This window comes from Thalassophryne amazonica, chromosome 7 (assembly GCF_902500255.1).
Source record: "Thalassophryne amazonica chromosome 7, fThaAma1.1, whole genome shotgun sequence".
Classification (NCBI taxonomy): domain Eukaryota; kingdom Metazoa; phylum Chordata; class Actinopteri; order Batrachoidiformes; family Batrachoididae; genus Thalassophryne; species Thalassophryne amazonica.
Window position 1 is genome coordinate 53,885,177 of NC_047109.1, and position 14,159 is coordinate 53,899,335.

Consider the following 14,159-nt stretch of genomic DNA (forward strand, 5'->3'; position numbering starts at 1 on the left):
CCAGGTTAGTCTGGTCCTCTGACAGCAGCAGCAGGAACTTTAGAGAGAAAAAAGAGCAGCATCAGTCACCTCGAGATAACAGCACCTAAAGCCTGGTTCACACGGCAAGATAATTAGGCCGATATTGGACTTTTCCCCTTCCGATAATCTTAAGAATGCCCCGATAATCGTGATGACACTAAAGATAATCTTATCAGACATTCCTGCCATGTGTGGTGTGCTAAGAGCGCTCTGATTTTCTCGAAAGGACGTCGGGGCTCTCTGATCGCAAATTGGGGATATTCAACATGTTGGATTGTCTTGGCCCGATATTGCAACATGTGTTGTGTCTTCCGACCACAAACTAGCACACAGCCTACTGAATGGAACATGTAGCCAATCAGAAAGCGAGGTGACGGATGCATGTAGCGGAAAATAAAATCAAAACAGCTGTTCTGACTTACCAGAAAGTCCGGTGGTCGTGCGGTCTCCACTCCTTTAAAGTACGGCTTTTCTTTTTGTATCTTTTTTTCCCTCTGTTTTAAATAGTCCACAAACTATCTCTGTCTGTTTACTCTGAAGTCACGTTCAATCTCGAGAGATTTGCTTTGGGATTACCTTTCACTGCTATGTTGATGATACTCAGTTATACACGCCGATAACTGCTGGTCATCTCATCCACATAACATCCTTAGAAGATTGCCTTGCATCACTGAGAAGTTAGATGTCAAGAAACTTGCTCCTTTTAAATTCTGATGAGACTGAAAGGATGGTTCTTGGTCCAGTGAGACATCGGCATCAGTTTGACCAGTTAACGCTTATCCTAGGCTTGTCTGTCATACATCACATGGACAAAGTGTGATACGGATCAAAAAAGTGTGAAATGGATCAAAAGTTACCTTGGGGTAATTTTTGATCCTACGTTGTCCTTTGGCCTCCACATGAGAAATATTACAAGGACTGCTTTCTTCCACTTGTGAAATATAGCGATGATTCGTCCAATCCTGTCTATGGCTGATGCTAAGACCCAGATCCATGCGTTTATCTCTTCTAGATTGGACTACTGCAATGTTTTAATTTTCTGGTTTACCACAGTCCAGCATTAGGGGTCTCTAATTGGTTCAAAATGCTGCTGCCAGACTTTTGACATGAAGCAGAAAGTTCGACCACATTACGCCCATTTTGGCATCCCTTCACTGGCTTCCTGTCCCAGTGAGACCAGATTTTAAGGTTCTGCTACTAGTCTATAAAATCCTTGATGGTCTGGCACCTCCCTAACTAGCTGACCTACTTAAACCCAGAAGTGATCCCAGAATCTGCGGGTCACAGACCTTTCTCTTATCGTGCCCCTGTTCTGTGGAATGATCTCCCTGTGTTAATAAAACAGTCAGATTCTGTGGAGACTTTCAAGTCCAGACTTAAGACGCACTTATTTTCCCTTTCATATGGCTAACATACTGGCATTGTATAGTTTTCGCTACGCTTTTCACTGTTAATTCATTTTATTTGGAAACAGAGCATGCCGCGGCCTCAACTTTACCTAAATTCTGGGTCTTTTAGTGAAGCTTAGGGCTAGTGGCCTGCGATCACCTTAGTATCCTGTTTTTGTTGTTGTTTATTGCTGACAAATTATACAGTATTTCTTGTCTTTCTGATGCTTGATTCTGTTTTTTCTCTCTGTTTAAGGTGCAACTCCATCCAGAGATGGGAGTTGTAATTGTGCTGGAGACCTTCCTGTCCTGTGCACCAACAGCATTTCTTGTATATTCGTTTTGTGAATTGTTCTGTAATTTATGTCTGTAGCATGGCCCAAGCAGAGGGTCACCCCTTTGAGTCTGGTCTGCTTGAGGTTTCCTCCTCAGAGGGAGTTTTTCCTTACCACTGTTGCTCTGGGGGTTAGTAAGGTTAGACCTTACTTGTGTGAAGCGCCTTGAGGCAACTCTGTTGTGATTTGGCGCTGTATAAATGAAAATAAATTGAATTGAAAATTGAGATTTCCTGTCTGACCTGGAAATGTTCGTGTATGGTGTTGTCCTTACCATGTGGCTAAACACCACGCACTGTACGACCAAACCTGTTAGATCTATGTTTTTTTTGTTTTTTTTTTTATCTCTTGTGTGTAGTCTTACAGGTTTTAGAAACCTACAGATAATTTTAAAATCCTGTCGTGTGAACCAGGCATAAGGCTTTAGTTCAGCAGCAGTAAATCAACAGGGCTGTCCTTCATTAACAGACCCAGAATGTAGATATAGTGAGGCTGAGACCTGTTCCGTTGTTGTTGTTAATATGATTTAAAAGGAGTGCAAACATAATTCCATACTACACTGGTATGCTAACCATATGAAAAGGAGAATAGATGAGTCTTTAGTCTGGACTTGAACGACTGCACAGAATCCGACTGTTTTATCTCTACATAGTCCACCTGTGTGCACCTTGTGCCCCCTCTTTAAATGGGTGCACACCCCAGCCAAGTTATTTACCCATCACCTCCTCATAACTGTTGCGGTATGGTGATTGAAGTTCTCTGCAGACACTACTCTTTTCTTCCTTCATTACACTCTACACCACCATGTGCCTTTGAACAAACTGTATGATGATAGATCCACTTCCCCTACACCTGTCAACAAAAACGGCAACTAATAGCAGATTTAAGTGTTATTGAAAAATTATCTATCCCGCCTCTCGCCCTATGACTGCTGGGATAGGCTCCAGCTCCCCTGAAACCGTTCATTGGGATAGGTGGGTATAGAAAATGAATGAATGTTTGTGTCATCAGAATATTCTTCTTTTATTTATGACCTCAACATGGAAATGCAGTCAATTGGATTGCTGATAATCATGTAAAATATTAACAGGATAACGCTCCCTTGGAATGTGGAATGTGCCATACTGTGGGTTTGCTTGATTTAGTATTTATATTTCTGGGAAATCTGTTAATTGTTGTCATATCAGTTTCATTTTTCCTCCAATACACGGTAAATACTTTTGAGACATCTTTCATTTATTTCTTTTGTGTTGTGAACTCACAGTTGCTCCTTTGCGAGTGTACAGCCAGGTCCATAAGTATCTGCACAATTTTTCTCATTTAATAATTGTTAATAATTTAATTTAAACCCCACAATGGAGTTGAAATGAAATTATGAAAATGTTGTTGTTTAGATTATTAGTTAGTTAATTTAACAGAATTATTGCATTAACCATTTTGGAATTACAGCGATTTATATACATTGCATCTGGAAAGTATTCACATCGCTTCACTTCTTCCACATTTTGTTACAGCCTTATTCCACAATGGAGTAAATTAATTTTTCCTTCAAAATTCTACTCGCAACACCACATAATGCCAAAATGAAAAAAGGTGTTTTTTTGATGTTTGCAAAAAAACTGAGACGTTACATGTACAAAAGTATTCACACCCTTTGCTCAATATTTTGTTGATGCACCTTTGGCAGCAATTACAGCCTCAATTCTTCTTGAATATGATGTCACAAGCTTGGTGCACCTATCTTTGGGCAGTTTTGCCCATTCCTCTTTGCAGCACCTCTCAAGCTCCATCAGCTTGGATGGGGAGCGTCAGCGCACAACCATTTTCAGATGTCTGCAGTTGTTCAATTGGATTCAGGTCTGGTCTCTAGCTGGGCCACTCAAGGACATTTACAGAGTTGTCCTGGAACAGCTCCTTTGATATCTTGGCTGTGTGCTTCGGGTCATTGTCCTGCTGAAAGATGAACCGTCACCCCAGTCTGAGGTCGAGCGCTCTGGAGCAGGTTTTCATCCAGGATGTCTCTGTACATTGCTGCATTCATCTTTCGCTCAATCCTGACTCGTCTCCCAGTTCCTGCTACTGAAAACATCCCCACAGCATGATGCTGCCACCACCATGCTTCACTGTAGGAACGGTGCCTGGTTTCCTCTAAACATGTCGCCTGACCTTCACACCAAAGAGTTCAATCTTTGGCTCATCAAACCAGAGAATTTTGTTTTTCATGGTCTGAGAGTCCTTCAGGTGACTTTTGGAAACTCCAGGTGGGCTGCCATGTGCCTTTTACTAAGGAGTGGCTTCCGTCTGGCCACTCTACCATACAGACCTGATTGGTGGATTGCTGCACAGATTGTCCTTATGGAACGTTCTCCTCTCTCCACAGAGGAATGCTGGAGCTCCGACAGAGTGACCATCAGGTTCTTGGTCACCTCCCTGATTAAGGCCCTTCTCCCCTGATCGCTCAGTTTAGACAGGCTGCCAGCTCTAGGAGGAGTCCTGGTCAATCCGAACTTCTTCCATTTACGGATGATTGAGGCCACTGTGCTCATGGGGACCTTCAAAACAGCAGAAATCTTTCTGTGCCCTTCCCCAGATTTGTGCCTCAAGACAATCCTTTCTTGGAGGTCTAAAGACAATTCCTTTGACTTGATGCTTGGTTTGTGCTCTGGCGTGTACTGTCAACTGTGGGACCTTATATATAGACAGGTGTATGTCTATCTTATGTCAATCAACTGAATTTAACTCAGGTGGACTCCAATTAAGATCTCAAGGATGATCAGTGGAAACAGGACGCACCTGAGCTCAATTTTGAGCTTCATGGCAAAGGCTGTGAATACTTAACTTTCTTAGTTTTTTTTTGTTGTTGTTTTAATAGATTTGCAAAAAATCAAAAAAAAAAAATCATGTTATGTATTATTGTGAGTAGAATTTTGAGGGAGAAGAATTAATTTACTCCATTTTGGAATGAGGCTGTATTCTTATTCTTCCACATAACAAAATGTGGATGCACTGTATGTACATAGCTGTGCAAGAAGGAGACTAGTGAGGGAAGCCACCAAACACTGAGACAACTGTGAATGACTTACAGGCTTCTGCAGCTGTCATTGGAGGAACTGGGGGTAGTGTAAGTTTTGTCTGTTGCATCACCACTCAAAGCTTCACAGTGGAGTGGCACAGAGAAGGATCTTCATACAGAAAACTGATCAGATCTGGGCTTGAATCTCTCGTGCCTTCTGGCAAACTGCAGCAGCAGCGGGCTCTGAAAAAAAGGATGGACTTTGTATTCAAATGGCTGTAGTTCCCAAATGGGTAATGTGATTCTTCTGTTAAACCCTTTAACGGTAATAACTTGCACAACGAGTACATTCTGATTTTCATTCCATCTCCACTATGATGTTCTGCAGAGAAAAATTACAAAATTTCTAATGCTGTGCATATACTCATGGACCCCTCTGTATACCCGTTAACACAGTGCAGGCGTATTTTAATAAGTTAAGCACTTTGTGTTCCAGTTAATACATCTTAACACATCTTTCAGTCTGATACCACTATAATTGTGGGATTGTTGAATCTCACAGTTCATATGGAAGCTGGACGGATTCATACTCGCTAGGTGAAAACGCCATCTGGCGGAAATTGGCGGTATATCACAGATCAGCGGTTCTACTTAACTGCAAAATGTGTCTGTAACTACAGAGGATATGGGAAGATCGAGAGCGTTGAGATGATGTGTGAGGTGAGCAGATCCAGAGAACATTGAGGACAACAGATGGGACCTCCACACTTAGTATATACAGTAGTGTTCAGAATAATAGTAGTGCTATGTGACTAAAAAGATGAATCCAGGTTTTGAGTATATTTCTTATTGTTACATGGGAAACAAGGTACCAGTAGATTCTCACAAATCCAACAAGACCAAGCATTCATGATATGCACACTCTTAAGGCTTTGAAATTGGGCTATTAGTAAAAAAAAAAGTAGAAAAGGGGGTGTTCACAATAATAGTAGCATCTGCTGTTGACACTACAAACTCAAAACTATTATGTTCAAACTGTTTTTTTTAGCAATCCTGTGAATTACTAAACTAGTATTTAGTTGTATAACCACAGTTTTTCATGATTTCTTCACATCTTCGAGGCATTAATTTTGTTGGTTTGGAACCAAGATTTTGCTGGTTTACTAGTGCGCTTGGGGTCATTGTCTTGTTGAAACACCCATTTCAAGGGCATGTCCTCTTCAGCATAAGGCAACATGACCTCTTCAAGTATTTTGACATATCCAAACTGATCCATGATACCTGGTATGCGATATATAGGCCCAACACCATAGTAGGAGAAACATGCCCATATCATGATGCTTGCACCATCATGCTTCACCGTCTTCACTGTGAACTGTGGCTTGAATTCAGAGTTTGGGGATCGTCTCACAAACTGTCTGCAGCTCTTGGACCCAAAAAGAACAATTTTACTCTCATCAGTCCACAAAATATTCCTCCGTTTCTCTTTAGGCCAGTTGATGTGTTCTTTGGCAAATTGTAACCTCTTCTGCACGTCTTTTATTTAACAGAGGGACTTTGTGGGGGATTCTTGCAAATAAATTAGCTTCACACAAGCGTCTTCTAACTGTCACAGCACTTACAGGTAACTCCAGACTGTCTTTGATCATCCTGGAGCTGACAGTGGGTGAGCCTTTGCCATTCTGGTTATTCTTCTATCCATTTTGATGGTTGTTTTCCATTTTCTTCCACGCATCTCTGTTTTTTTTTTTTGTTTTTTTTTTTTGTCCATTTTAAAGCATTGGAGATCATTGTAGATGAATAGCCTATATTTTTTTGCACCTGCGTATAAGTTTTCCCCTCTCCAATCAATTTTTTAATCAAACTACGCTGTTCTTCTGAACAATGTCTTGAACGTCCCATTTTCCTCAGGCTTCCAAAGAGAAAAGCATGTTTAACAGGTGCTGGCTTCATCCTTACATAGGGGACACCTGATTCACACCTGATGTTCCACAAAATTGACAAACTCATTGACCGAATGCCACACTAGTATTATTGTGAACTCCCCCTTTTCTACTTTTTTTTTTTTTTTTTTTACTAATAGCCCAATTTCATAGCCTTAAGAGTGTGCATATCATGAATGCTTGGTCTTGTTGGATTTGTGAGAATCTACTGAATCTACTGGTACCTTGTTTCCCATGTAACAATAAGAAATATACTCAAAACCTGGATTAATCTTTTTAGTCACATAGCACTACTATTATTCTGAACAATACTGTAGATAGTAGACTGTCGTAGCGTCGACTGAGTCCAGTGTAAGGGGTCCTGCTGGGTTATTCTGTGAAAATCTGGCATATTTGCAGCACCATGCAAAAATATTTGGGTTATATTTATAAGTAAATTTATAAATTTAATTGAAATGACCCCCAAAAAAATGATGCTTGTATAAATATTCAGCCCCTGATATGTAGACGCATGACACTGAAAATGCAAAACTGAGAGATGTCTTATAAGGACTGAACCAAATGTGCTGTTAGGAAAAAAAACAAACAAACAGATTTTTCCTGTAACTTAAAAAAAAAAAATCAAGAACAAATAATTGTGTGTATTGTTTGTGATTGATGACAGAGAGATGAGGCTTTTTCATCACACTGTAACTGAATCCCCTTTCATTGATCTTTGTCTGTCTCTGCACACAGGTGATTGAGATACAGAGCAGCTGGCTGTTGGAAGTGGCTCCTCACTACTACAAGAGCAAAGAGCTGGAGGACAGCAGCAGCAAGAAGATGCCCCGCAAGCAGGGCAAAACAAAGGAGGAACTGGGCTGAAGTGAAAACCCAAAATAACAGCAACTCAGGGCACCGATGGACAAAGTAATAAGTGCAGGTGCTCGTGCTTTTCTGTCAGGGACATGAAGAAAAACATGAGAAATGGTTCAATGCACTGAATGATTCACACAGTACACAGAGACTCAAAATGATCTGCAACATGTTTACAAAAAAGGGAACAAATGCCCTCTGGTAGTTATACATATATACAGAGAAACAGTTTGTGTTTTTTATGCTGGTTGAATATTTGGAAGCATACATGCAGTCAGATGTGGCATTTTTCAAACAGTCATCTCACCCAGTGCTCATCATTAGCACTCAGCACAATAAATAGGGCTAAAACATTTTAAATAAATTTGTGTGAAAGACCTGAATGAACACTGCAGAGACGGTCTGACTGACGAGGCAGAGGGGCTCAGTGAGACGTGGGTCACAAACTCATTCTGAGGGAGTTAATAGTTAACCCGCAGTGTAAGTCGGCCCACAACAAGGAAGAAATGATGCATCTGAGTTTCTACATCAACACTGCTGCGGCTCACAGGAGCAACTGGATGGGTCGGTTTTTCTGCAAGACTCGTTATTCCTCGGGTGTTTTTGAACTCTTACCAGACGAGGCGGAGGGGCTCAGTGAGACGTGGGTCACAAACTCATTCTGAGGGAGTTAATAGTTAACCCGCAGTGTAAGTCGGCCCACAACAAGGAAGAAATGATGCACCTGAGTTTCTACATCAACACTGCTGCGGCTCACAGGAGCAACTGGATGGGTCGGTTTTTCTGCAAGACTCGTTATTCCTCGGGTGTTTTGAACTCTTACCAGACGAGGCGGAGGGGCTCAGTGAGACGTGGGTCACAAACTCATTCTGAGGGAGTTAATAGTTAACCCGCAGTGTAAGTCGGCCCACAACAAGGAAGAAATGATGCACCTGAGTTTCTACATCAACACTGCTGCGGCTCACAGGAGCAACTGGATGGGTCAGTTTTTCTGCAAGACTCGTTATTCCTCGGGTGTTTTTGAACTCTTACCAGACCTTTTAGTTGCCGTAAATGAAGCACTGTGAAGTAGTAACAATCTACTGTAAATGTGTGCATATTATGAGTGAGAAGTCTCCAAAAGACTCCTAATAAACAGGTGATTTTAAAAAAATTCTGTATCCATAATCTGTCAGATTAGTTGGGTTTTGTCCAATAATCTAGATGTGTGTGGGGTTTGGTGAACGCATATGTCATTTGACTTGTCTGAATAATCATGACACTGCATGATTTACTATCTTAATGCGTAAAATATTAACCCATTTTCAGACTTTTTGTTTGCACCAGGATTGCTGAGAGGAAGTTGGTGGCGAAGTGTAACAGTGGAGGATCAGACACATCTAAGCAACAACAGAAAAAACTGCATACTCCACACACACGGACAGTAAGAAGTTGGCTCCCTTCAGCTGGTCCAACTAGTTGGACGAGACAGAAAAGTGCGGGCGGGAGGCAGCAAGGAGGAGGAGGAAGAGGGTTAAAAGGAGGCAGTGCTGCATTACAATCACAAAACTAGATATGAAACCAAAAAAAAGGACAGAATGTAGAGAAAGATCGGCTCAGTGGATGAATCAGGTTTTGTTTGGAATAAAGTTTGGTAGAGCTCAGACTGAACTGAAAAAACAGCAGGAATATTTTCTCACTGAAGCCCTGATCTGACAACTACCCCAGCAGGTCAGTGTGTCTACTGTTTAATATTGTTTTTCTCTCCTGCACTTAAATCATCAACTAACAATACTCACCTGAACTGTAATATATATGGTAATAAATGACATTTTTACAAATCAAAGGAAAGTTTGCTTTAAATGATTAAACCTGTGGCTACTCCAGGGTGACTAGTGAAGTTAATGACTGGCTGAGACATGAGTAAAGGTTTTTGTTATTCCAAACAACGAAACAGTGTCAGACACCGGTTAGTAGGGGTTTGAAATCTGACATATTTGAAGCGCTTCAGATTCATCGTTATTCACTAACATGTTTGCTGATCACATCTACATAGGAAAGCCTAGTAAGCAAATAGTGTGGCTCATTATCAAGGCAACATGATTTCTGAATGGATGGAAAAAAAAGTGTTCGATAGTAGATTAAGCGTTTTTGCTTTGTCATCGTGAATATGTAATTTCAAAGTGCAGGTAAATTCCACACACCTGTTTCCTGCTGAGTTGTTGGAGTTAATCATCTAATTCAAACTTGTGTTTTCACACAGCCAGGAAAACCTAACGTTCAGAATCTGAACAGAACCTGCGATATCATTCAGCAAATATGAGTGACAATGGGGAGAGACGCCGGTCTGATAGAAGTTCAAGCCACGGCCATGAACCCCAGCTGGCCCCCAATGTCAAACCCAAACTCATCCCAGAGGAGAGCAACAAGAAGCGGGATCAGTGGAAGACGGAGAAGCCGGTAAAAGTGAGGAGATCTAGGAGTATAGACTACGAAAGAGACCGAGGGAGGAGGCGAGGGCGAGACAGGCACCACAGGGATAGTAGACAGCGTGGGAGGAGTGAGGAGGCTCCTAGACAAGACAGGAAAGATGGAGACACAGAAGGGAGGAATGTGAGGGTCCCTGAAGATGAAGTAGAGGACACAGACTGTGCTGTGTGCTTCTGCACCTACGATAACGTCTTCAAGACTCCCAAGTTGCTTGCATGTGGACACACCTTCTGTCTGGAGTGCCTGGCACGCATCAATGTGACCTCGACAGAGCTGAAGTCGCTCTCCTGCCCTGTGTGCCGTGAAGTGACGGAGCTCCCCCACGGCAAGGACCTGCCCCGACTGGGCAACAACAAGGACATCATCAGCAAACTTCCACCCGAGATGCAGCGCGCTCTGTCCATCCGCTTCAAGCGCAGCAAAGGTAAACTAGTCCTGAAGAACCCGCCTCCTAGCAGCCCAACCAAACCCAACAGCAGCTCGCTGCCTGTCAAGCCTTCCGACAGCCATGTGACAAACGGCGACAACCTTGACCTGAGCGCAGTGGAGCAGGGAACCGTCCCAACCACTGTGGTGAATGTAGGCCGGCCTCCCAGCAGAGTCAGAGGTCGCCTGCGCCGGTTGTTCTGGTCAAACCAGTGCTACTATGCCGTGGTGGTGTCCATCATCACCATCACCGTGGCACTCATGCTGGTGGGAATTCTGGCTTTTGTGATCATACCGAATGTGGTCGTTCACAGACCGCCTGTTCTTGAACCGAGCTCAAATGGAACAGATGAAACCCACAGGCCCTGACAGGGTGGGGGCAGAATGGAAATGGAGGGAGAGGATACGATATCTTTACTTTCAATGACTCCTGCATCCTTTCCCCCTTGACACACTGTAATAAGAAACTAATAGTCCTGGATCACAGTAGAGGTGGTTCAGGCACAGTGAAGAAGTGAAGAAAACCAGGGCAGCAGCATTTTTAATGTAACAGAAACAGGCATGAGGTTGCACACACACATTTGAATATGTTAAAAGAAATGTCTGATTACTGAAACAAAACTGTGAGGAGCAAGACTTTTCATAATGATCAACAAGCTGGAAATATTAAAATGCACAAAAAAAAAACTATGGGTCCTTGGATTATAAATTAAAAGGGCAAAAGTCACATGGGGAGTCTAAATCAAAAAGTGGCTCCAATTTTCGTAAAATTGTACTCAAATTTTTCATCTTGCATAGCAATTTGAAATTAGGTTGGTTTGCTCCATCTAGACTGGATTGTTAAATAAGTGGACCTTAGTCCATCCTGTGACTAAGGTCACAGGATAGAAGAGGTCAGTTCCCATTGGACCAAATTGGCTGTGACCTGTTTTGTAACTTATTGTATGTAGCACGATATTGCATTTGATGTACGTCACTCACTTCCAGCAGAGGTGGGACGAAGTCACTGCCAAGTCATTCTCAAGTCATCAATCTGCAAGTCTCAAGTCAACTCTCAAGTCAGCTTGCAAACAATTGGTTTTAATTATGACTTGAGACTTGACTTGACCCTCAGTGATTCATGACTTGAGAGTGACTTGATGGTGACTTCGTCCCACCTCTGACTTCCAGTTTGAAATAATTTTGGAAAATGAACCATTTGACCTCAATTTTGTGAAAATCTGTAATTTTTTGGATTTCTACCCCCAATGTGACCTTTGATATCGTTATATTCCAAGAACTATATCACAGATAGGTGTAAACTATATTTTTTCTGTCTTGTAATGACAAGTGGAATACTTTGAATAAAACTGGATCCATTCAAAATATTGCACCTGTATAAATTTTCATTTAACTCCTAAAGGTAATGGGGGGGAGGGCATGGCATCATCAGTTTACTAGGTGTTAGGACTAAGTCGACAATACATAGAAACCTGTATTGTACCCAAACCCCACACTTCTGCTAATTTGTTGAGTCTTGAAATAGTTTGTCTTCTACCATCAGTGCACATAACCCCACAGAATTAGAATCAGATTAGTCTCTATTCACTAAGCATCCTCAAAAGAATACAATGAATTTGACTCCAGTTTTGAACTGTAATCTCTCTGTACAAACATGTATAAATAAACACAAAATAATTGACAAATAAAAAAACAATCTAAATAAGTAGAAATAAATTATTGTACAAAAAAAAATGGATTTTCTATTTTTGTATTTTCTGTTTCCCCTTCATAAAAATGGACTCTCTGTCATCTGGGCTGAGACTATATATAATAAAGCATTATGTTGTCTTTGGACCAAATTAGACTTCAATACTCAACATTTCCAAAGCAAATAATTTGACCATATATTTTTTTGACCTTAAGCTTAAAAGTATTAAAGCTGTGTTTCACTGCTTTACATTGTGTTTATGTCACTATATTCATCCGAACCTTTGTCATAAATGTTTACTTGTAGTGTTGCTGCTCCATAATGAGTAAAAGCAGATCTGGAGCCTCAGTTTCTTCAGATTCTGGATTCCATGTTTTGGTGTAGTTGGATCACTTAACAGGCTGACTGCATGTGACACATCATCGTCATGAGGCTGAGCAACCTGTTTGACTGGCTCAGTGCCTTTACGTGTGACACCGTTCTGGACACCAGCTGAAAGGTCTGTGTGTGTAAAGTCCCTTCAGCTGCGCCCTTGTTTTCCTCACTCTGGGTCGCCACTTGTGATTTGGATGCTCCTCCTGACGCAAGTCCACATTACATGTGGCAGGGGTGGGGTTTGACCCAGGAACCTTCTGCACTGAAACCAAGTGCACTAATCACTTGGCCATTGTCCCTGCTTTGTGTGAAGAATTCTGATTATAACACACAAACACTCGCTCGACTGACAGAACATACAATCAACATCACTGCTTCCTCTTCTGAAGCAAGTCTGCCACAGTACGTGGACATGACACAAACACGGTCGCACGGGTCAGAGAAATGTTTACACGCAAAATGCCCACAAACAATGAAGGGATTCTTCCTTAAAAAAAATAAATCGGCCTTCTAAAACAACATGTTTGTGTTCTTCCCAGCTAACAACATTACATTGTCACAATGTTGTGTGTTTGTTGTGCCAACATTGTGACACATGGATTTGTAGACTCCCAAAAAGGTAGCAGCAGTGTTGAAAATAACGTTAAACAACTGTCAGGTAACACTGGTGCAACGTTGAGATATAACCTCCCAACCTCATTTTTTTGCTCCCTTGCTTGCATTAAATCTGTGCACAAAAATAAAACTAATTCAGCTGCTTTCCTACATCACTTTATTTTTCATGCATAGATTCAGATACTTTGTCATTGTAACCAAGTACAGCAAAAACATAAGGTGTCTTTCAGTGCAAACACAGTTGTGTTCATAAGTTTACATGCCCAGGCAGAGTTTTTTTTTTTATTTATTTTTTTGTTCATTTTTTCCAGAGAATATGAATGATAAAAACTTTTTCCACTCATGGTTAGTGGTTGGGTGAAGCCATTTATTGTCTAAAAACTTGTTTCCTCTTTTTAAATTATGACAACAGAAACTACCCTAATGACCCGGATCAAAGGTTTACATATCCCTTTTCTTAATACCATGTGTTGCCCCCTTTAACATGGTAAATCTGTGGAGTGGACAGTTCTCAAAAACTGAGTGACTGTGCAAGAAGAGTGAGGAAAGACACCAATAAGTTGTTACAGGCTTCTGTGGCTGTGATTGGAGAAGTGCATGTTTTGCATTTTGTATCCCCAGTTATACAGCTTCATGATGAAGTGGTATAGAGGAGGATTTTGTTAAAAAGAAGGCCTGAAAGTTCAGCTATAATTTGCCATAAGGTACATCTGAGATGCAAGCCTGGATTTAATGATTTGATGAAAGAAACTCCTCTATACCACCTCACCATGAAGCTAACTGGGAATTCAAAATGCAAAACATGCACTGTGCACAGTTTCTCCAAGCTTTGCATTTCTTAGCTTCATAGTGGAGTCTAGCAGAGAACGATATTCTTTCACTAAAACAGTTCAGAACGAGGCTTGCATCTCAGATGTACCTTCTGGCAATTTGTAGCTAAACTTTCAGGTCTTTTTAAGAAAATCCTCCTCTATACCACTTCATCATGAAGCTGTATAACTGGGGATACAAAATGCAAAACATGCACTG

The 14,159-nt window shown here is 41.4% G+C and overlaps 2 protein-coding genes across 2 annotated transcripts in view; both read left to right on the forward strand.

Moving 5' to 3' along the window:
- The window catches only part of dhx16 (DEAH (Asp-Glu-Ala-His) box polypeptide 16), an 81,251-nt gene extending 73,676 nt beyond the window's left edge, over positions 1–7,575 (forward strand). The window contains 1 exon segment of the mRNA XM_034173627.1: positions 7,436–7,575. Within this exon segment, the coding sequence (XP_034029518.1) occupies positions 7,436–7,564 (129 nt within the window). The 3' untranslated portion in view covers positions 7,565–7,575.
- A 795-nt stretch (positions 7,576–8,370) lies between these two features.
- On the forward strand, positions 8,371–11,199 carry rnf183 (ring finger protein 183). The gene is made up of 2 exons (XM_034174193.1): positions 8,371–9,265; positions 9,798–11,199. Exon 2 carries the CDS (start codon positions 9,854–9,856, stop codon positions 10,817–10,819), a length of 966 nt encoding a protein of 321 aa, XP_034030084.1. The 5' UTR covers positions 8,371–9,265; positions 9,798–9,853; the 3' UTR covers positions 10,820–11,199.
- The last annotated feature ends 2,960 nt before the right edge of the window (positions 11,200–14,159 follow it).